The sequence below is a fragment of the Mustela nigripes genome, chromosome X (assembly GCF_022355385.1).
Source record: "Mustela nigripes isolate SB6536 chromosome X, MUSNIG.SB6536, whole genome shotgun sequence".
Classification (NCBI taxonomy): domain Eukaryota; kingdom Metazoa; phylum Chordata; class Mammalia; order Carnivora; family Mustelidae; genus Mustela; species Mustela nigripes.
The window spans coordinates 2,319,256-2,342,059 of NC_081575.1; the positions used below are offsets into that span (position 1 = coordinate 2,319,256).

Genomic DNA, 22,804 nt, shown 5'->3' on the forward strand with positions numbered 1-22,804 from the left:
GGAAGACAACCCAGGACCAGCCAGCAGCTCGCGGGGAAGACAACCCAGGACCAGCCAGCAGCTCGCGGGGAAGACAACCCAGGACCAGCCAGCAGCTCGCGGGGAAGCTGTCGGGGATTGCAGACATTTTGCGACTGCAGAATCTGAGGGTAGCATCACACGGAGCCTCCCTGACCCTAACCTGACCCTGACCAGCCCCTGTTGCCTCCTTCCTCCCCCTGGGGCCTCACAGGCAAGTTTGATCTTCGACTTCTGGCCCCCAGAACTGTGACACAGAATATTTCTGTTGTTCAAGCCACCAGTTTGGGGGACTTTGCTACCGGTGTCAATGAAACCATTCATTGCTTTTTTTTTTTTTCTTTTACACAAAACACAAATAAGGAGAAATCAGAGATGTACACTGTTTGGGGATGAATTATGCCCACTTCCAAATTTATATGTTGAAGTTCTAACCTCTAGTGCCTTAGATTGGAGCCTTATTTGGAAACAGGGTCATTGCAGATGGTATTTGTTAAGATGAGGTTCTTCGGGAGTAGGACAGGCCCCTGATCTAAACTGATCGATGTCCTTATGAGGAGAGGAGATCAGAACACAGACACACACAGGGAGGAGCCCGTGAAGACACACAGGCAGAGGTGGCGATCTACAGACCAAGGACAGGCCTCCCTCCCAGGCCTCAGAAAGAACCAACCCTGCTTACACCTTGATTTTGGACTTCCAGCCTCCAGAACCAGGAGACAAGATATTTCTGTTCTTTAAGTCCCCCACAATCTGTGCTACTTTGTTCTGGCAGCCCTAGCAAACCAAGACAGCCCCCAAGTCCCATCAATGCTGCCTTGTGAAGAGCTCTCAAATCTTCCACTTGTTTAAAAGTTCTTACGGATGAGAGTTCACACAAACAAGGGAGTATCGGGGCGCCTGGGTGGCTCGGTCATTAAGGGTCTGCCTTCAACTCATGTCATGATCCCAGGGTCCTGGGATCTAGCCCTGCATGGGGCTCCCTGCTCAGTGGAGAACCTGCTTCCCCCTCCCCCACTCCCCCTGCTTGTGTTCCCGGTCCCACCATCTCTCTGTCAAATAAATACATAAAATCTTTTTAAAAAAAAAAAAAAACACCAAAAAACAGAAAAGCAAAGGAGTATCCGGAGAGGAAGGGAGTGAAGCGGAGGAGCCGCTGCTAGGCGGTGACCTCAGCTCCCTCCGGGCACAGAAGGTCTGCAGCGCTGCTCGCCCCCACGGTCTGTCTACGGCAGGTGGACACACACAGATGGCTGTGGGACTTGAACTGGGGAGGGGAGTAGGGGCTTGCCGGCAAGTGGACTAGGCTCAGTTCACTGCAAAGTACAAGGAACTATTGCTTGCTCTCTGTTTGTGGACAAGCGAGCACCGTCATGTGCGCAGCTGCTCAGAAATCAGAGCAAATCAGGGCCCCCTCTGTAGTGACATCCCCAGTGCTCAGCCTGCTCTTGCCCTGGCGTTCCAGTCCCAGACCCTCCCATATGACTGGCTCACAGGCCAGAGCCAGCACACAGCACCCACCTGGGCTCCCAGCTCCCTGCAGGGCTGGGCAGACTCAGCATGCACTCAGCTCCACCTCCAGCGGGGCTGTCAGAGAAGGCAGCTGTGAGCGGGGCTGGGGACTGTGGAGCCTCCTTCTCCAGAGGAGGCGGTGGGCACGGTTGGCAGGTTGAACTTGGACAACTTACAATAGAGGTCTAAACAAGCCCAAGAATGACAGGGCTAAGACCATGATGGTAGACCCTGTCAAACCCTAAAGCTCGTGCTTTTTTCTAAGATGTTGTGGCTGCCATTAGGTTAAGTTAACACAGATAAGCATCGAACAGACAAGAGTGATATGCTGTCCCTGGACATCAGGCTGTTGTGCTCCATTCAGCCCTAGAGCATCCAACCACACAGGCTCTTACTGATTTCTGTGCCCATCTTGTCACTGGGCACATGGGGACACTGACCCTGAGGCCCTGCAAGGTGGCGACCCAGCAGAAGTCCCACCGTGACACGGGCAAGGCAAGCCGGCAAGCCCCCAGCCCCAGGCAGAGATGAGTGGTTCATTACCTGCTTGAGCCAGGAGGGAAACTTGCTAGAGCAGGTGGGTCTTGGCTCTTCTCAGAAGGCCTGTCCTCATCCACCACCTCAACCCTGGGGACAAGAAGAGAAACAGATGCACTGCTTGTCCCCTGTGGTGTGCTCAGCTGAATAGTGTGCCTCCAAAATTCATGTCTGCCTTGAACCTGAGAACGTCAAGGGTTGCCTGTGGTCACCAGAAGCTGGGAAAGAAGCCTGTGACGTAACATCCCGATCATTCCCTGTGAGCCCTGTTCACCCTGTAGGCCCCATCTCCAGCATCACTGTCACTTCCAAGGGCCTGGCCAGGCAGAGGCTCCCAGTGACAAACCTCTGGACCCCAGCCCAATAAGCCCTCCTGCCACGGCATTGTCCAGCCTATCCCTGGCTTCAAAACTTCAGAGGCCCTTGGAAACTCTATGACTCTGTTAGGGGTCAGGGCCCTAGCCCTGTTAGCAAATGGAAGTTTCCAGCCACAAGCTACATTCTGCTGGCCAGATCCTGCTTACACAGAACTGGCCGTTGAAGCCCCCAAGTGCCACCGCAGCCACCTAGTTGCTCACCGGGCCTTTCGACAGAAGCCACCAGCCCCTCACAACTTCCCACTCTAGGTCTGCCTTCCACAGAGCTCATACTCCACCCCGGCTGGCAGGAGACCTTCTCTGCAGCCAGCCAGAAGCTTCCAAGTCTTCCCTTGCTGGCATTTACCTCTTCGCAATGAACGGGGCCTGCATCTCCTGGGGAGGGCTGCTGAAAAGCGAGCAGAAAAGGCAACGTGTTGGACAGAGCCCGTGGACAGGTGACATCATGACCACTCTGCTTTACAGGGACCTGGTCTCTGTCACTAGTCCTGCTGGCAGGAGCCGGCCCTCTCCATTTTCCAGAAAGTACATCGAGAATCCCAGAAGGTCTGGATAGGAGGGTTCTCTCAACCAACCCCTCCCTAGCCAAAGGAACCCTGGAGCCCTAAGGGGAGGGAAGCCGGTCGGTACCTGGGCCGGCCCAGAGCCAGGCCCCGCCGTGTCTCCCGCTGTGTGACTAACCTGGTGCTCTTCTTGGCTGCTGACAGAACATAGGAGTGCTCGCGGGGAGCCGTCTTCCTCACCACACTGCTTGCAGCCTCCGACCTGGGGTGGCACAGGGTTAGGGTTAGACTCACTGTGCCAGCATAGCCAAATTAGCACCTGCTCCCAGAATTTACAGATGAGGAAACTGAGGCACAGGGAGCTTTCGTGACTGTAGAGACCTCCCAGGGGCAGGGCCTATTTTGGTCCAATTTGCGCGGGACCCTTTCTAACAAATTGATATAAACTCCCAAAGCACCTTCCTCCCTCCAGCCTGTCTGCCCACAGTGGAGGCTTCTCACAGACCCTCATCTCCTAGGTTTTGCTCCATAAAAGGTTCATAAGAGGGTTTTCTGAGCTGGCCCAGCCCTGAGTCGGTGGTTCTGGGACTCAGTAAATGACACCTGCTGCTGGTCAGCCACTTCTCCAGTATGATCCCGTACATGCTGTGCATTTCGTCGCCTCAACTGGCGCAATTCCTATGTCACTGGTCCACGCAAACTTGGGCCTCTGCCCTGCCCGTGGGATGTCGGGTGGGCACCGTTACCTCCGTTTCTGCTCATCAGATGAGAAGGGTATCTCCTCCTCTTCAGCGGCCCCCGAGGCTGAGCTACGCCGAACGTTGTAGGGTGCCCTGGGGGAGGGGAGGGGCGGAGGTGACGGTCGGTTGTGGCCCCTCCTCCCCCACCTCTGCCCATGCTCTTCTCTCTCCTCGGGCCAGCCCTAACCATCCCTCAAGACCCAGCTGAAGCCTCTCAACTCTCACATCTCCTTCTCCAGAGAGATTTCTGGAGAAATTTCTTAGAGAAATTTGTCCACAATCCCCCCTCCCTGGGCACATTGTGGGGGGCTTCTTTGACAGGGGCCAGAAGGGGAGCCCAGAAGATTTATATCCAAGAAGCCACTCAGATTTCTGCACAAAATGCCAATAACTGATAGGCTTCCAGGACCATGAGCATGCTTGGGGTCATCAGGCCCCAGTCCAGCCTAGCCTGAACTCCAGAGGGGTGCAGAGGCATGTCCAGAATACAGAGCCAACCAGCAGCAGCCACAGCCATGAGCCATGACCCCTTCCGCAGACCCACTGGTCCCTTCAATAAGCTTCTTTACAGTCCTTGCTTTGCCTCCGATCGGAAGTGCAATGTGTACAGCTGTCCAGCTTTCTGGGGTTTGTCACTCTGTTGGTAAGCTCCAGGTCACAGTGGCAGCCGGCAGCGATGTCAGGGGCCATGCGGAGACGCGAGCAACCAGCTGCCCTCAGCAGACCCGGTGTTTGGCATTTGGGAAGCCGAGCTAGGTCTGCAGTTACATACTTACAGCTTCTTGTAATCCTCAGTGGTCATCTTATAGCCAGAGGAGGACGGGCGGGGAGGTCCAGCAGGAGTGGCTCTGAGCAGACCGGTTGCACTGGAGAGGAAAGAAGTTTCCATGTGCCCACTCCCAGGTCCCGTCTTGCTTCCAAATCTGCCCACATGGCCCCAGGAGACATGTGGTTAGGGGCCTTTCCTCTTTTCTCTCACCACCCTGAGCAGGGCAGCCCTCCGGCCATAGGCAGGCCCAAGCCCCTTAGCCCTGCCTCTCTGACGGAGTCCAGGTTCACCTTTTTGGAGACACACACCTTTTTGGAGCTCCGTTGGCCTTGGGGTAGTGCTGCTGGGGCTGGCACGAGCTGTCTATGGGCCTGGTGAACACTCCCCTAAAAGAAAGGCCAGAAGAAGTCCAGTGAGTCCCTGTGAGAAGCCAGGGAGTAGTGCGGGCAGGCATGGGGAAGTGGGCAGGGTCCTGTGGTCACCTACCGGATGATATAGCCAGTGGGAGCCCTTGTGCTTGGAGGCCTGCCAAGGGAAAGGAAGGTATGAGGTGAAGCAAAGATGCCCTACTTTGTCCTGCACCCAGAGAAAGCAGAGTGGATTGGCCACTGGGTGTCCCAGTGCGGTCAGAGTGAGGACAGCACGAGGGGCAGCCACCCGTTCACCCACGCCAGGGTGCCTGTTCCGCTCTGCCCATTTCTCATGCTCCCGCGGGAAAGGTACTTATGGCTGATTCTTCCAGAACTGGCCCAGAGCGGTCCTGGCTCACACCAAGTGAAGGTGTATTTCATGGCTGAGCGTTTCCTGAAGAGGGCTCCCCTCCAAACTCCAACTTTTCCCTGGCTTGCCAGGGCCCAACAATCCCATGAGAAAGAGGTCATTTGGGAGTGCTGACAGAGCCCGCTCACCCTCTATTGTCAGAACTGGAGGCTCCATGGCCAGAGGCCACAGTCCTTGGCCTGACATCTCTGCGCAGCCTCCTTTGGGGAGGCTCGTGAGGGCCCCAGGGGTAGAACTGAAGCCAGATGCCCCTCCCTTCCTGCTCCTTGGGGCTTCCCTCCTCCAGCCCCTGAGATGCCCACATCACAGTCTGGATGCTAGTCTGGGGTTGGAGGGCGCGACTGGAAAACAAGCAGCGCGCGTGCTGGGTGCCTCCTCCGTGGGAGCAACCGAGAGGCAGGGACAGAGGACAAGGATTCGGCAGAGGAGCTTAGTGCTGGAGCAGGGGTGGGGCAGTGGGTCTAGGGGAACCCCATGCAAGCAGGGGGGAAGGGCGGCACGGACCCTGTCCTCGGTAGGGACAGCCTCCTGGAAGTGACAAAGTTGCAAGGACACTTGGGGTGGGACCTGAGAAAGAAAGGTCATTTGTCCCCCACGTAGCCACACGTACATTTTTGGTTGAAATACCCATGCCTTGGAGAGAACGAGAGCCAAAGTTTAATAGACTTTCAGGTACCCCTGCTCTAGGCCCTGAATCATAGTCCCAGGATATGCTTTCCAAATAGACCTCCAAACAGAAGCCCTGGGCGAGACCTGCACCCCCCAAAGTGAGCAAGTGCCCCAGTGAGGAGACCGTCTTCGAACCGTCCTCAGGCCTTCACCAACCTTGCCGATGGCAGCGGTCACAATTCATAATTCTCTTTTATAGTCTTCTCTCTCCTTGGGTCATGCCTGTGTTCCCTGCTAAGATGTCAGTTCCCTGAAGGGAGAGCTGTGTCCTCTGTGGTTACCGACTCAGTGAACAGGGGTGATGGGCAAGTCCATAGTTATCAGGGGCAGCCCTGGGACTCAGGACCAAATGTGTGCATCTCCTCTCACGTGCTGATTACCAAGTGTCCTCAGCAATCTGGGCTCCAGATGGGAGAGAGTCATGTGTGACTCTCAGCTGCCTGATCCCCTGAGAGATGTTGTCTCACCGCCTATGGGGGCTTCTCAGTGTCCAGTAGACAGCCGGAACCATGGAGGCCCATGAGGCAGCCAGCTTCAAGGTCACACAGTAAGGCCAGGCACCTGAACCCAGTGACTCCTGCATTCCCTCTCCCAAAAGGAAAGAGAGCAGAAAAGCCTGTCCTTCCTGTGGAGTTGAAATGACTCTGACATCTCTTCCGAGCTTGGGCTCCTCCTTCTCCCCTGAAGACTGCAGCATGAGGTCCCCCCCACCAGCCATCTGGGCGCCCCCTCTTACCTGGCCTTCGGGCCTTCCCCAGCTGATGAAAAGGATGTGGCACGACTCCGACCAGAGGGCAGCTCTCTGAGGAAACAGGAGTTGTGAAAAGGGGGCGCCCGACCATCCCAGAGGCTGCCTGTTACGTCAGTAACCTGGCCCACCATTCGCACCTCACCTTCACCTGCCCTGGCCTGCCTCCGCCTGCCGCAGGCCTGCATGGACACGCCCACGCAGCAGCCAGGGCTTTCCCGCCCTGTGACTTCGCTCAGGTCTGGCCTCAGCGGGATTGCTTTCCCATGCTCCGCCCTCCCCAGCTGGCCTGTGGCCACAGGGCCAGACCCAGACCGGGGTCGGCGTGGTCGGAGTCCCTCAGCAGCCCTGGATGCTGACAGGCCCCAGCCCAGCCCACGTTTGCCGGCTTACAGGGTGCGGCCCTCCGAGTTGCCCTCCGAGTCCTCCTGCTTGGTGATCCAGCTCTTGTCCCCCTTGAGCGTGGTTCGAACCTTCATCTGCTTGAGGACATTGTTGCGTTCCTCCTCGCCAGGTGGGAGGGGCTTCCCTGGAAGAGGCGAGGCCAGGCAGCCTCAGAAGAGGAGCCCGGCCCCGGGAACCGTGAGGCCTCCCTCCCAGTTCCCCCAGTCTGCTGCTCTCACCTTTAGCGCCGCCTCCGAGAGCTGAGATACTCATGGTGCTTGCTCTGCAGATCCCGTCTCGGCTGATTCGACTGGGCTCCTGGGGGCAAAGGCAAGCACACAGTCTGTCACTTCATCATGCGGTCCCTGACACACCAGGGCCGTCCAGACTCCTTTTGGCCCTGGGAAGCAAGAGCTGACGGAGCTCTGGGTGGTGAGCAGAGGTCAGGGAGTGACCCTGTCAGGTCTGCCCGGAGCTGCTTCCTCTCTCCAGTCTGCCTCAGTGCCCTCATTTGTAAAAAAGTCTACCCTTCAGTACTGCTATGAACGCAGAATGTTTCTGCAAATGCCTGGCACCACCTGGCACAGCAAAGATCTCAGGGCAGTTGGACAGGAGCCAAGCAGCAGGGACTGTCAGCCTGTCCTCGCTGGGCGAGAGGACTCTCGGTGGTCTTCAACCAGCACAAGCCCAACCTGAGAGTGTGCTGCTTTCTTTCTCTTCCTCTCTGTATTCGCGCCCTGCTTCCCTCCTTGCCTCTTCTCTGCCCTCTCGCCGTTGCTTCCCTCATGTGGCCAGTGAGGGGTGGACCACGGTGGTCGCTCTCTGAGGCCTTCACAGCACCATGAAGGTCTTTGCCCCAGAACGGGCTGGGGTGAGGAAGCTGCCTCTCCAGGCAGGGACTAGCGCTGTGCTCCAGGGAGAGTTTAATCCCTGCCCCAGCCTGCCACAGTTGGCACAGTTGGACCTGCCACAGTTGCACAGTTGCAAGCGGGCATGATGAGAAGGAGGGGCTGTGGCTCTGCCAGAAGAGCCCTGAAGCCGGGACTCTCTCCTCTTAGGAGTCTGCCACCCTCTGGGCCTCACTAGGGCCAGGCCCAGAGAGGCCGGACCCTGCTGCCAGCTGGCAAGCCCTCGACGTGTTTCCTTAGAGGTCAGGGGCGCACTAAAATAGGTAAGGCAAGGGCCAAGAGCAAACCAAATTTGCCGCATCAGCAAGAGCTGGCTTTCCCATAAACCACACTGGATGAGCAGTCCAGGAGGCCCAAGCCTGCTGCGTGCCAGGAATGGCACCTCATCACAGTGAATGGCAGCCCCACTGCCCAGCCCCTGACCAAAGTTGCCACGTCAGAGTTCTGCTGAGCAGAACTCATTCCAGAGGTGATCCTTGGACCTCAGAGGTCCAACTCTCCCATCCCAGCAGCCCGTGGAGTAACCCTACTGGGCAGGACACACAGACAGAGTTGCCACCTGGGATCTCAGCCCCTCAGTGTGCTGGTGCCTCTGACTGACTGTGAGACCCTGAGCAAGTCCCTCACCTTCTCTGGGCCCCAGCTCAGGGCCTCCTACTGCTGATTCTTTAGGTTCCTTCAGGAAGTTCTCAGTTTCCCCTTGACAAACCTGTGGCCCACATTGCCTAGAAGTTTTCTGCCCAAATCAGAACAAACCAGGCACCTCCAAAATTAGGACACATGTACACACATGCAGGATGACAGAGACAGAGGGCCCACAGAAACTCACTGGCCAAAGGGACAGAGACATGTGTAAGAGTCCACAGCAAGGCGGAGTGGAGTTGCTTCGGGTCCCATCTTTACAGCTAAGACCCCAATCAGAAGACTCAAGGCTTATTGCTCCCACTTCACCATGCAAAGAGCGGGGCTGGTGTTGCATCTCAGAAGTCAAATGTCCTTCTTTGATAGGACAATAAAACTGAAAGAGGGAGGAAATGAGTCTTCCCATGGGACTGAAGAAGGCAGCTCCTTGGACCAAGGAGCCTTTAAAATGGACAGATGGACACATGAGGTTTGAATTCATGTCCCAGCTACAGAGCTGGTTTTTCCCTCACCTCACCACTCCCACCTTCCCCCTCCCCACACAGCCCTGGACCCCTTTCATCTGTTCCCAGACTAGACCTGCTCCCTCTACCAGCCTCAGCAAGGGCAGAGCCGAGGCACCCCACCTCACACGCCAACACACACCCTGCACTGAATACCAGCACTGGAAGCTGGCAGGAGCCATTCTTCTGACTAACCCAACACTCCTCCCAGACCTACCATCCCCTTCATCCCCAATCAATGGACAGTCAGAAAAACCCTCACTACAGACAGGCATCTCTCATGCACTGTTGGTGCATGGGTCAATGGGCACATCTTTTCATAGGATACATCTCTATATGTATTGAATACCTTAGCAGGGTAAGACCACTGGTCCTTCAGCTCTCCATCACAACAATCTCTCCTAAGGACACAAATGAGTAAGCAGAATAAAGTATACTAGAGGGGTGGCATCCCAGCGTTGAGTAAAATAGTGAAAATCAGGCAATAATACAAATTCGCAACAGTCATGTTTAAATATATTCTGATCCATTCATCATTCAAGCAAATACTAGGTAGTCATTACAAATGATACTGACATATAATGATATTTAACATGCCTTCATGTTTCCTTATACCAATAAGTGAAAGAAGCTTAAAAAAAAAAAAAAAGACATGTAGGGAGTGACTGCGTGGCTTAGTCGATTAAGCGTCCGATTCTCGGTTTCAGCTCAGGTCATGATCTTAGGGTTGTGAGACTGAACCCTACATCGGGCGCCAGGCTCAGAGTGGAGTCTGCTTGAGATTCTGTCTCTCCCTCTCCCTCTTCCTCTCCCCACACTCTAAATAAATAAATAAATAAATAAATAAATAAATAAATAAATAAGATCTTTAAAGAAAGTCCATTACAGTGCACAGGGAAAGAAACACCTGAATGGATATATACCAAAATACTTTGCTCTTCTGTGTATTCTACTTTTCCTATAATGAATGTGCATTGCCTGTGTGATAAAGACTAAACAAACAGTGGTTTAAGCAAGTGACATGGGAGCTGGGACCGCTTGGATAGCCAATGATGGATCTCAAAAGCTGATGCCACGTGAGCAGTGCTGAGGAAGGACTGGGAAGTGAGGAGAGTCACGGATGCAGCGGGGAGTTCTCTCCCTCCCTCAGGGTAGACATCCTGGGTAGGGGCGGTGTGCCCTGAGCCTTTAGGGACCCTCTGTGCGGCTCTGAGCCGAGCCTTGTCACCTGAAGGCACACACATGACCTCCTCTAGGATCCTGGGTCCTCTTGGCCCATAGCTCACATAGGAGGGAGAACAGGCAGGTCCCCACACCCACTTCCAGTTTTCCTCTTCTTCTGGGTACTTGGGCTTCTTTCAAACCCTTCTAGGCCCCCTGGGCATATGATACCTGCCATCCAGAAGGGCCAGCTGGCCTGACAGCTCACATCTTTGCTTCTCATCCCTAAGTGGCTTCACATGGCTGTGGCATCGTCCTACTGTCTGGGCCTCCATTTTCTCATCTGTAAAGTGGTGTCAAGCCACCAAGCACATGGATCTACTCATTGGGTCTCATACTGGTAGCATACATCTAAGCCAGAGCATGTGTCATTGCCTAGAATGTGGTGCCAGCTCTTTTCCATCCCATAGTTTGGGCGTTACAATGCTAGTGGCTGTTGTCATCTCCTAAATGGCCCTTGTGAGTGTATTTCTAGTCAGGACAGCCAGTCTGTGTACGCTTCTAGTACTACAGCTCCTGTTTCGACCTTGATATGGAGAAGTCTCCCGGTACCGTAGGACCTGCCATCTTGCCCTGCTTAGGAACAGTGGCTTATCTGCCACTTTTCACCCTTGCTTTCCCTCATAGAGCAACTCCTTGTGCCAACTCCAAGCAAGGTGCCGCAGTCAGACCACACCAGCCTGTCCCAAGGCAGCTCAGGACCAGGTCCACATCCCCTGAGCAGTCCAGGCCACCTCAGACACCAGACGGCCGCCAGCCCTCCCTCTTGGCCCTTGGCAGCCTTCTCTGTACGCTCCCAGTGCCTGCAGATGCTCACTGGGACCACCGGGGGGGGGGGGCCTCCTTAGCAAGAAGGAGTGGGGGAGATGGGGACAGGCCCTTCCTGACAGAGATGGCCTCCAGATGTACCTTCCTCCCTACTGCTGAAGCCTCTCAAAGGCTTTCCCGCAACCTCCCAGGAAGGGGCCTCTGACCCTCATTAGATAGAGAGAAGGAGCTTGCTCTCCCCAGGCCACAGCCAGCCTGGTGTGGTCAGGGAGCGGAGGTGGAGCTGACGCAAGCAGGAGCTGATGCGGGGCGGACCAGCAGGAGGGAGGGAGCCCAGTGGCTTGGCTGATGCACGGGAGACAGAGATGGCGAGAGAAGCGGCAGGAGGAGGGGCATCCCATCACCCCACAAGGACAGGGCGTGCTCTGCCTCCAAGATGAGAAGACTAATTTAGAGAAAACGTTCTGGAATTGCCACCCTGCTTGATTTTCCATGTCGTACACGCCTCTTTTCTCAAGCAGGCTTTGGTGTCTTTGTGGCTATGTCCTTGCCAAATGGCCTCAAGCCCCAGCCCAGGCAGCATCTCCCAGAGGAGCCTTCAAGTGCCACGGCTCCTTGGCTGAAGAACACAGCCTGGTCCCAGTCTCCGCCGCGCTGCACTAAAAATGTCTGCATTTCGCACTAGCCTGGAAGGAAAGGGAACCATAGGAGAGGAAGAAAGCGTAGAGAAACAGAGCCCACCTCAGTCAGACAGCACAGCATGTGCCCTGGTGGCTGTCTCTGGCCCCCAAGTGTCACCCTCCCTGGAGCCTTGCCAGGCTGCCCCAAAACTGACATGTCCTGTTCCACCTCTGCCCCCCGTACAATGGGACAGGCTGGCTTCTTCCAGACAATTGGGCGAACACTAACAAGGGGGCAAGGCTGCTGGGCCTGCGAATGAATGCAGCCCGGCCCTTGGTCCCACCGGCCCACCCCAGCCCTGGGGACTGTGGCCTGGGATCTTTGTGCCAAGGGCCTGTGTGAAAGAAGACAGAAGACAATCTGAAAAAGTGGCTGGCTGGGGACTGGGGGAGTGCTGGACACCAGGCAGAGACCTCCTAGGCAAAGTGGAAGGGAAGAGGAACAAAACCCCTTAGCTTCACACGTGAAGGAGCCACAGCCAAAGGACACAGGTGTTGGGGCTTGTCTGAATGTGTGTGTGCCAGGTACTGGCCATGGTGAGCAAGCACGAGCGGGCACACCACAGACAGAAGAGCAAGGGGCAGGACTTCTTCCCCAGAGGTGAGTTTTGACAATCTGTAACCCAGAGGGCTGAGAGGGAGCCCGGCTGTTTTCCCTATGCATACCAACTTTTTGTGGGCCCCATCCTTGGCCAGCAGGAGTCACATGCAGTTCTGTCTTTTGGAACCCGAGCCCACAGCTCAACTCTGGGTTGACCCTTTAACTGTAACTCAGGGCTTGACTGAGGAAGCAGTGGGTTAGGACAAGAGGGTTGCCCACATTGTCAAGCGAGTGATCAAATACAGATGTGGCAAATGACATCTACACGAAGGTATCAAGGCCAACTTCAGGCCACATTTGAGTAAAATTCTCTCTGAGAACTTTCACGGGGCTCCAAAGCAGGGAGCCCTAATAGAGGGACAGCCCATAATCACTTCAGCAAAAATGTAAGTGCTCCCATCCGGTCATGAGGGAAGAGGTAAAATGATGAAAAGTCCCCTGTCGCTCAGCAACTTGTTCCTAAGACGGGTAAGATCAAGTTCATCATCAGTTCTGATGCCAGTTCTAAGATGCCAGTTCTGATCATTCCACTGGGCACTGTTAGGCAGTCTCCCAGAAGACAGCTGGCCTGGCAGGAAGGAGACTCCTTTCTCCCATGGAACCTTGGCTCCCCATCACTGGGTGAGAGAAAGGCCCGGAAAAAGAGATGAGCGGAGTGAGACCACAGGCTGGATATAGCATGGAGCGTGAAGGGGCCAGGGATGCCAAAAGTCAGGGAGTTTGACCCCCCCCCCCCATGCTGGGTGTGACCCTCACCCAATCCTTTCTGAAGGTACTTGGCCTAATGTCTACGTTTAGACCCAGGCCAACACTCGGGCAGCCAATGGCTGGAATGATCAAATATTTTATGAAGCAGCCTCCTGTGGCCAGGTCTCACGATGGAGGACATCCTGATTCTCAGTCTCGGTGTCTGGCCAGACGACAGTACACAGACAGCTTGCTTTCCTCCAGCAGGGGCGGGCTTGTGCTGCCGCTCCAAGGATTCCCAGCAGCCCTCCAGGAGTAGGGGGCCCTTCGGAGGCCTGCCAGAGCGGTGGCTGCGTGGCTGGGTTGTGTCGGAGCTCCCTACCCCCAGCCTGCTGCTGAGCAGAGTACCCGGGGACTCCTGCATGGAGGCTAATAGGGCAGGAGGAAGGAAGCGCACCAGCCGGAGGAGACTTGGATCACGGAGGCAAAGATGTAATGTGGAAAAAGAATGTGTGTGGGGGGGGGGGGGGGGGAGTATTTGTAAATGTGCTTTACAGGTAAATGACTTCTACATGGAAGTCTGGAATTTCACCTTCCCGCAGCCCACCCCCAACATCCCAGAATCTAGACTTCTCGGCGTCAGTGCTGGAGCGCCCTGGGAGGCAGCTGTCTGAGGGTCTGAGGGAAGCCAGCCCTCTCCAGAGACAATGAAGAATTCTAGCCCCAAAGGGGCGAAGGGAGCCCATGGCTGCCTGTTCCTCTTGCAGGCCTGGGATTTCTCCTGGCTCTCCTGTGCCCATTTTCTAGTTGTCTACAGGCTAGATACAATGACTGCTTGGGGTGACAGAGCCATTTCAGAGGTGGCTTAGCCTCAAGGGCCAGCAAGGGCTTCTGGGCAGGGCCCTCGGACATGCGCTGTGGAGGCCAGGGGCCTGGGCAGGGCCAAAATGGCGGGGAGAGCCGAGCCCATGAGGTCTCGCTCCAAACAGAACCCCTGGCTCCACCTCCCCTGCCACAGCGTGGGAAGGGGCCCAGCAAAACGGTGCGAGTCCTCCTTCGGGACCTGAGCAGCCTCTGTCCTCCACTCCCTGTACCCTCGTAGCCTGGGAACCAAGCCGGTCTTAAGCCTATCACAGTGGGGCAGAGATGCTATCCCTGTCTGCACACAGCCACAGGGGCCGAAAGGGACTCAGCGGTGATGGAGCCCAGCCCCAGCTCAACCAACTCCCCGCTCCCTGTACCGTCACTGCTGCCACCTAGTCAGCCTTTGCCAGAGCAGGCTTGGTGACAAGGAAGCCCCCCCCCCCCCACTTGCCCCTAACGTTGGCCAAAGAATTCCTTTTGTCCTCCGTACAGGTGAGTAAAGCTCACCCAGCCCCGCCTCCCACCCAGCAGAGCTCCAACCCTCCCCAGCTGTTTTCTCCCCTTCCTGTCCCGCCCACACCCAGTGTCCTGAACTCCACCCTCCCATTATCGATGTCCCCATTTTTGATAAGAATATGGAGACTCGGAGAGGAGAAAGCATTTGCCCAAGGCCACAGTTTCATTTATTCAACAACCATTTATGGAAAGTTGGCAGCCAGCCAGGCTGGGTGCTAGGCAGACAGACAGACAGCCAGCCAGGAACCTACAGCTGCCCTTCTAGGGCATTGCCAGAATGCTGCATGTCCCCAAGGAAGTGCCCATGGCTCAGGCCTTCCCCAAAGAATGAAAGAATGAGTAGGAACTCAGCAGGCAGAAGTAGTGAGACAAATCCTGGGTCTTTTGTTTTTTTAGTCTAAACCGGGCACAGCCTGATGTAAGCCTTTCCACCCATTCTCGTGATTAGAACCCCTTGTAACATCAAGCTCTCTGGAAAACTGACGTAGTCTTTAAAAAGTAGTGCGTGCGCTGAGCCAATGATCACAGGAACCAGATGAAGGGGTCCAAGGCCAGGACCATCAGTGACAATCTGTGGCAGCACGGGACCTGCCCACCACTGGCCCCAGAGGCCACGTCTCCTCTCCGACCCGGGACATGGCCACAGGGCCCCAGAGCCACCTCTACCATCACCACCAAAGGCTCCACTTCTTGGCTCTCTCTTGAAGTGGGAAGTGAGCATCCCATGGGAAAAACCTAGATGGTGCTCCAGAAAGTGACCTCTGGGTCCCTCTAGAATCCAAAACTCCTGGGACATGTGCTTAAGCTGTATGTTCCTGCCTCCCCACATTAAGAGTTTGACAATGGGCCTCTTAACTTTTCGTTTTTCAGATCCTTCTCTGCCCAGACCTGTCCCTCCTGCTTTCCTACCCCTCCACCTTCTCAGTTCTCAGTCACTGCTGTGCCCCAGCACCCAGCACAGGCAAGTAATCAGCAAACACCCAATGAGTCTCTAGCGAGTTCCCTTCCATGCCTCAGTTTCCCTTTCGGAAAAAAGACCTGACACTAGCCCTGCCCACTTTCTGACCTCTCCATGGCCACTCCTCAACGAATGTTACTGTCACACATGTGTCCCTAAAGAAAATCCTCAGAAGAGTTCACGACAAATAATTTGACTGTGGTAGACACTATACGCATCATTGGGACAGACTAGCATTGATTTTTTAAACCCTTTTTCTTTAGGTGGGGAGCCCACATGCCTCCCAGCCTGGCCCAACCTCCCCCCATGGGACACTGTGGTCTTGGCTCCCTTCTGCAGCAGTGACAAAACCGAGGCCTCCCCAGAGGTTGTGTGATCTGCTCAGGTTTGTCCCACCGGACGGTGGCTGAACTGGGGTTCGAACCCAGACTGACCTCTGAGCTGCTCTCTCACCACTAGGCTGTTCCAGCACACACTAGTGTGTTCCAGCACACACTCGACGACCATTCATCTCCTTGCTCCGCTTCCTGAGCTCCCGCCAGCTCAATGACTCTCAGAAGCAACGATGCCTACTTCCCCCAGGTGCGGTGCCCTTGTCCTGCCAGCCAGGTGCCTGCAGCCAGTGGAAATGAATGCGGAGGCCCTGATGATGTCCAAAAGTCTGGGCCACCACGAAGCTGCTCTTCAGAGCTCCGAAGTCCTGGGAAACAGCTCTCCTCTTCTCCAGCCAGGGTCCCAGCCCATCCTAGGAGGGCCGGGCTGTGGGGGCAGCCTCGGGGCTCAGCAAGCAGAAAGCAGGCCGGCGCTATGCATGAGCTGTGGCTCGAAGCAAGATCCAGACGGAAGGGATCAGTCCCCGGGGGAGGCCAAGTGTGGAAGGAAGGAGGCAGGCTTCCAGCTTCCAGAAGACACTGAGCCAGATTTGGGACTTTTCTTGGCATGAGACAGGACGGTCCAGGGACCAGGGCTGCTACATGTTGGGAGGATGCTGGGGCACCAGGCAGAAGCACAAGGGGTGCCAGGCGTGCTGAGGGAGGCTGAGGTGAAACACGGGCCACCCCTGAGCTCACTGCCCTCAGGTGGGGGACGGTCTGAGATCAGGACTCTAACTGAGGAGGAAGTGAGGCAGACACTTTCGATGCCGGCGGTAGCTCCCTACTGAGTTGCTGTCCATCTTCCAAGCCAGACTGTCACTCCTTGGGGCAAGGCCGACATCTGATTCCTCTCCAGGCCGCCACTGCCCGGCTCTGGGTAGAACATATAGGGGCTTGGGAAGAACTGCCTTTGGTTTTTCAGGAATAAGAGAGAGGCTAGACTCATGCAGCCTCAAAGGATATGGAGACCTTGACCTGGCAGCTGCTGATTTCCTCACCTTGCTTCCAAGCCCTCCTTCTCCAAGAAGCCTTCCCTGACCCTCCGAGTCAGAGTAGCTTGTGTTTATACCACTCAGAGCTGCAGCACCCAGTATGGTCATGGGCCACCCGTGTCACTGAGTTGTGAATAGCCAAAGGTTTGAAATGTACGCTGAGTGCTGCTCTGGGGACCTTCCACCAGTTTTCCACAGCTGCGTGTAGAGCCCCCAGGCAGGCCAGAGCATCTGAAGTCCTGGCCAGGAAGGCACAAGGGCCGAAGCCCATAACTGGTGGAAGGAGGGGGGAGGGCAAGTGAGGTGGATCTGCTCCTTCCCATCTGGGATGGCCCAGGGGTAATGAGACAAACAGCGCAGGCACCAAGGCCAGCCAGCAAGCTGGCCTCTGGTCTGTGCATCTGTGTCCTGGCTAGATGCTTCTAAGTGGCAAGCAGGGCGTCTGAGCCGGCCCCTGGGCTGCCCCTGATTTTTCAGATGGGGCAGTGGAGGCCTTGGAAAGGTAGGACCATCCCCTGCTCCCCCTTCCACCCAGACTTGCCCTGCAGCATTAGGTGAGCTGGTGAGGAGGGAGCAGGAACCCAGAGCCCTTCCCCGCTGCCCAGCCTAGCCAATCAGCGCATGGGACCCTGCTTCCTGTCCCCAGCCAGGTACCGCGACCAGAAATCTAAAGGGCCATGAGACTGAAGCTAGAGTGGGTCCAGATGCGGGAGGGCGTGGGAGGGGGCTCCCTCAGGGTTCACAGAGTGTGATCCTAAGACGCACAGCCTTCCACAATGTCAAAGCTAAGGACAAACGGCTCAGGGAGAATACAATTCCTACCACACGGCAGATGTTCCAGAGCCCAGTCCCCAGTCACACTGAACTCATCTGGGCCCCCAGGAGGCCTCGGTGGGAGGAGGACTGATGTGTTCCTTCCTTGGACTGACCGAGCTGCCCAGGTGCCCCCAGCTCAGAAGTGGCAGGTATCATTCTGCCTTTCCAAAGAGGACAAGGCTCTTGGCTCCCCTGCTCCCCTCCAAACAATTCGGCCACAGAGCCGGCCACAGAGCCTGTTGATAACACCCGGTGACACTTGATTCGGCGCCTTCTGTCTGGGACAGCTACCTTTCTGGTAGCCTTCCAGGAGGTTGCCCCGTGGCGAACGCATCCTCATGACAAGCAACCCCCCAGCCTCCGGCTCTCAGTGCTCTTACCTACGAAATGGACATGTGAACTAGCTGATCTGAAATGTCCTGATTCTTTTGCCTGCAGATCAACTCTCAGAGCACCCTGGCCCCAGGCCAATCCCTCTTTTCCAGAGATGACTTCTTTGCCTCTCTAGGTTAGTATCTTTGCTTACAGTGAAAAACCAGTAGACCAAGTGCCTTGCCTCCCTGGTGGAAGCCCAGGAGGACTGCGTGGAACGGTTGAGGATTATGGAAGGGGAAACTGAGGCCCTGAGCCTTTCCTGCCACCTGGCTGGCCATGGGCCAGGCGCCGCGCCCCCCGCCCCCCCCCCCGCTGCCTCTCCACGGGCCGCGCCAATGGCGACTCGACAGCCCTACCTGGCACAGGTGCCCAGCTCGCGGGGCGGGCAGAGGGTCGGGCGGGCAGGAGGCGCGGGCTCCCTCAGGTGGACAGCGCCCAGCCGGGCCGGGCCGGGCCGGGGCGGCTGGTGCGGGGCAGCGGGCGGCGGGTGCAGCGAAGAGCGCGCAGGGCAGCGAGGAGGCGCGGACTGGGCTCCACCCGCAGGAGAACAAACAGGTTCGCACCGGCGCCCAGTGCCTCGCCCCTCGCCCCTCCCCTCGGCCGGCCCCCTTCCCCTGCCCTGTCTTGGGGTAGGTAGATGCGCCTGGCACATTCCGCACATTCTCCCGCCAGTGTCCTCGGCCGGCCCGCCCCTTCCCAGCCCCGCCCCGCGGGGCTGCTGGAGAAATCAAGGCCGGGGCTCCCCTCGCCGAGCCCAGAGCAAGCTCCAGAAGGCTCTGCCACGGTGGAGAACTTCCAGACAAATTCCTTCGGGCTTGCGGCCCTAGGCCGGGAGGTCTCCGCCACACGAAGGGCCCCCGGCGGCCTATTAGGCCTCTGCCCGCACCCGACGGGACCCGGCCCCCACTAGGGCGAATGACTTCCACAGATGCTGTGGGTTAATGCTGTTGAGAACTACTGTTCCTAGATCCATTTTACAGATGAAAATCCCAGACAGGGTCGGGGAGGGGGGGGTCGGGGGCCCAGAGGCTGAGGTCATACAGGAAGTCCCAGAGGCTGGGAAGGAGAAGAGTGAGGGGGCCGGGCTCACCGGAGGCACCAGGGAAGTTCGCCCCCTGGAAGGCCATGCTTCGAGCACCCAGTCAGCAAGCAGGGCCACCTCACAGGGGACACATCCAGACCCCTAGGGCCAGTGCAGTTTGATAAGTGCCATTCATTCATGACACTGAAAGACACTGACTCATGCTTAGGGAATACTTGCTAAGTACAGGGCTCGGGGCTAGGGGCTACCCTACCTATGGGTGCACGCAATGCCTCCGATGCGACAGTTGGCCAATGTGGGCCTATCAGGATGACAGGCTCGAGGCTAGGTCCCCAATGGCCTCCGGTGCATAGACTCCCGTGCACACCCACTGCCACCACCTAGTCCCGACGCCTGCAACTCTCAATGGCTTCCCGTTGCTCTCAGGATAAAAGCCAAACTGTAAGGGGGCCCAAGGAGATGTGGTGCAGATCCAGCCACACTCCCCTCCTTCTGCCTTTTGAATCGATTGCAAGTCCTAGTCATCTGAGCCGTCACTGGGGCACAGAGACAAGCACAAGGGGTCAGAGAGGAATTGCAGAAGGCGGGGATTGAAGGGTGATTGAAACTCCGGAAGTATTCTCATTTTCTCTTCCTGGGTTTTGTCAGGTGGGGAGGAGATGACCCTGTGTCCATGTGACGACGTGTGTGCGGGTGGTGACGGGGGAATTATATATAAAGTCACTTTGGTTCCTCTGTCTCTTGCCAGTCAGCATTTTTCTGCTTCCAGTCTGGTGACCAGCATCGAACGCCTTCCCATCCCCCACCTTGGGCTGCTGGTGGCCATGGATTTTGCTTGGCATCGTAACTCCTAAATATACCCACTGTATGACCTAAGGTGTGTCACATCCTCTTCCTGGGCCCCCTTCCCTTTCAAAAAGCCCTAGCTTAAAGATGTGGAATGTGGAGGGCAGAGTGATGGCATAGATCTAAGGGTGAAGGAGAGGGTGGCCCTTGCCTCCCAAGGCACGGGCTCCCTCAGGTGGACAGCGCCCAGCCGGGCCGGGCAAAGGGCAAGTTTGGTCCAGAGCCTTAAGTGTGGGTGGCTCAGCTAGGAGCACCAGCACAAGTGGGGTCCAAAGACAGCAGTGGCCACTCAATGAGGGCTGTCCTTGGTTGGGCTGCCCTGGGGCCTTGAGCTCTTCCCATGTCCCAGGTGACTCAGCCCTTACCCAGGCCAGATATGCCACAACAGCACCAGCCTTTCGTCCACTCCTCCCTCCCTCGCGGGCTGCCAGGCCCTTCAGCTGATCTCGCCCACAAACGGGTTTGACTCGAATGGTAACTGCCTTGCCCTACCCTGCCCTGCCTTGCCCACCTGTTCACTGCCCCAACAGAACCCCCCCAACCCCTGCCAGGGCCACCCCCAGCCACCTCAGCCAGGCTTCAAGGCCCGGCCAACCTCATCAGCCTCTTCTTTGACTCCTTGTCCTCACAGACCGGGATCCAGACACACCAAGTACTTTCACAACACTGTACAAGATGTGTTATTTGTAGTGACCTTCTACCTACTCCTAGTCCCAATATTGGCTTCTTTATGAACTTCACCTTGGCCTACGACTTGAGGGCCAAGCCCCTGTGGCTGTTGGCTGCCTCCAGACTGGGCTCTACCCCTGCTGGGTGGGGGGGGGGGGGGAGGTCACAGCCCATGAGCAGGCAAGAAGACAGATTCTTCTAGGAGACTAGGTTGAAGGCGAGGAGGGGGATAAGTGGCTGTGTGGAAGCAACTGGCCAGCAGTACTCCTAAGCCCTAGGGAGGCTCCAGGGCCGGGAAAAAACTCCGGCAAGCCAGTGTAGCCAAAAAGTTCCCAGGCTCAGGAAGGGGGCTAATGGGTGGGGCTCTGAAAGCTGTCAGGCCCCAAAGCCCCAGCACAGCGTCCTCATATTGGAGGGGACTGGAGACGAAACCCTGACCCAGACCCTGCCCAGACAGGGATGGCATCTAGCTGAGGCCACACAGGTGGTCTGAAACCAATCTAGGACTAAAGCCAGGTCCCCAGTTACTCTGGATGGAGCCCCTGTCACTCAGGTTCACGTGTGGGGAGGCCCGGGCTCCTGTTTGCACCCCAATTCCCTTCTTCCCTCCCTCCTTCCAGGGCTCACCCTGCTGCCTCATCTTCCTAAGCTCTTCAACCAGTTTCCACTTGCTGGGTGACTCCGCCAGCTCCAAGCAGGGTGGGTCGCCTGAGGCCAGGGGTCCCCAGGCATGGCTGCACTCATAGTGGCCCCTACGGAGCTCTGAACCTGCAGGGCCAGACCTCTGAATCTGTAACCAGCTCTCCAGGTTCCTGGGAGCTGATCCAATCTGCCTGTGAGACCCCGCCTGCCCAGTCTTGCCTTTGAGGAGCCCCCGCCCTGCCCTCAGCCTGTATTCCCAGCTATAGGGCTGGTCCTCTTCCCTGGCACAGATGTATACTCTCACTCACCAAGTGTCCCCTTTGGGCCTCCTGTTCCCCACCACACTGCCACACCCTCCACCCACTTAGAGACCAGTCAGACCCAGTCCTGTCTTGGAGCAGCTCCGAGTCTGATGGGAAAGGCAGACCAGTTCAGTTCCAAGGGGAGGAATCTATGCCTTGGGATTTCTTGCTCTGTGGGCAGTGGCCCTACTGGGAGCAGGGAGATCAGGCCATGCAGGTCAGGGCCAACTTGACATCTCCCACCCCTATAGGCTGGACTGTCCAGTGCTTTTGACTAAGTCCAAGAAACACTCTGCCATCAGTTTTGGCCTATGTGACCTGATACCCCAGAACTCAGACTGCTTCTCGTCTCTGGCTCTGAAGCAGTCCCAGGCCAGGCCCCCAGAGCACGAGTGCACAGGCTGAGCCAAGGCCTCGCTGGCAGATAATCCTCGCATGCCCTGAAGAATGGCTTTTTGCTGCTTTAAGAATCATCCACAGATCGGAAAAAGAATGTTCTAATTGGAAAACCTCCCCGCCATGGTTTTCCGGAGTTTTAGTACAGTTGGCCGGCAGGGAGGCCCCAGGGATGAGGAGGAGACAGTGGGCTCCCTGCCCAGTGCCCCTTCATCCCCAAGCTCAGCTACTCTGGGCAAGGGGCCATGCTGAGGGTCCCAGCGACAGGGGAATTTGGAGGCTGTCTGGCCCTGCTGAGAGCCCCTCCCCCAAGCCAGCCCCAAGCCCTGCCCCTTAGAGGCCCTGCTAATGCCCCAGAAGCAGCCCAGACTCTCAGGACCCACTTGAAAGATTGATTTCCACTGCTCTGTGAGTACTGGCCCAGAAGAAAAATGGCGTGGAAGCTACCACCTGCTCAAAAAACAGGAAGGCCAGACTTGGTGTTGGGGTGTGTGGAGAGCCTCCGACATGACTGGTGTTCTCGGCTGGAAGACCTGGGGGGGGGGGGGGGGGCGTGGAGATGCAGGCTGCAAGGGAAAACTGACCTCGGAACAGCTAGGTCTGCGTGGCAGGGATCAGAACTCTCACTCAGGGACCCTGCCAAGCTTGGCCAGGTTAAACCACTGGCCAGTAGAGCTGAGCCCCCAGCAACCTGTGGGTCTGTCCAGCTCCAAGAGTTTCTGATTTGTTCTTTTTGGTTAAGCATTCCCTCGCACTTGGGAAATGCCTACCTGGGAAGGGGAAATGCAGGGGATTCTTGAAACTCTTTTACACAGGAAAGCCAGGTCACTGTGACTCACCTCTTTCAGGATGTGTGCTTTCCTATTCGTCTTTTCTGGAAACCTCCCTGAGTGCTTAGCTGCCTTGATCTCCTCAAGAGAAATAGCCTTTGAGACACTGGATGGAAGAGTTCAGAGACTGCCTGA

The 22,804-nt window shown here is 56.6% G+C and overlaps 1 protein-coding gene across 4 annotated transcripts in view; it reads right to left on the reverse strand.

Moving 5' to 3' along the window:
* Positions 1–18,434, reverse strand: part of ZNF185 (zinc finger protein 185 with LIM domain) — a 42,326-nt gene extending 23,892 nt beyond the window's left edge. The window contains exons 1-11 of one of the 4 annotated variants that reach the window (XM_059385373.1): positions 18,299–18,434; positions 7,277–7,355; positions 7,047–7,182; positions 6,642–6,707; positions 4,943–4,981; positions 4,765–4,842; positions 4,464–4,553; positions 3,694–3,780; positions 3,126–3,209; positions 2,791–2,829; positions 2,074–2,157 (exon numbers count right to left, since the gene is read on the reverse strand). In XM_059385373.1, coding sequence (XP_059241356.1) covers positions 2,074–2,157; positions 2,791–2,829; positions 3,126–3,209; positions 3,694–3,780; positions 4,464–4,553; positions 4,765–4,842; positions 4,943–4,981; positions 6,642–6,707; positions 7,047–7,182; positions 7,277–7,310 — 737 coding nt within the window. In that variant the 5' untranslated portion in view covers positions 7,311–7,355; positions 18,299–18,434. Of the gene's footprint in view, positions 1–2,073; positions 2,158–2,790; positions 2,833–3,125; positions 3,210–3,693; positions 3,781–4,463; positions 4,554–4,764; positions 4,843–4,942; positions 4,982–6,641; positions 6,708–7,046; positions 7,183–7,276; positions 7,356–18,298 lie in introns of all 4 variants that reach the window. The other 3 variants (XM_059385372.1, XM_059385375.1, XM_059385374.1) reach the window with 3 other exon arrangements.
* Between the last annotated feature and the right edge of the window lie 4,370 nt (positions 18,435–22,804).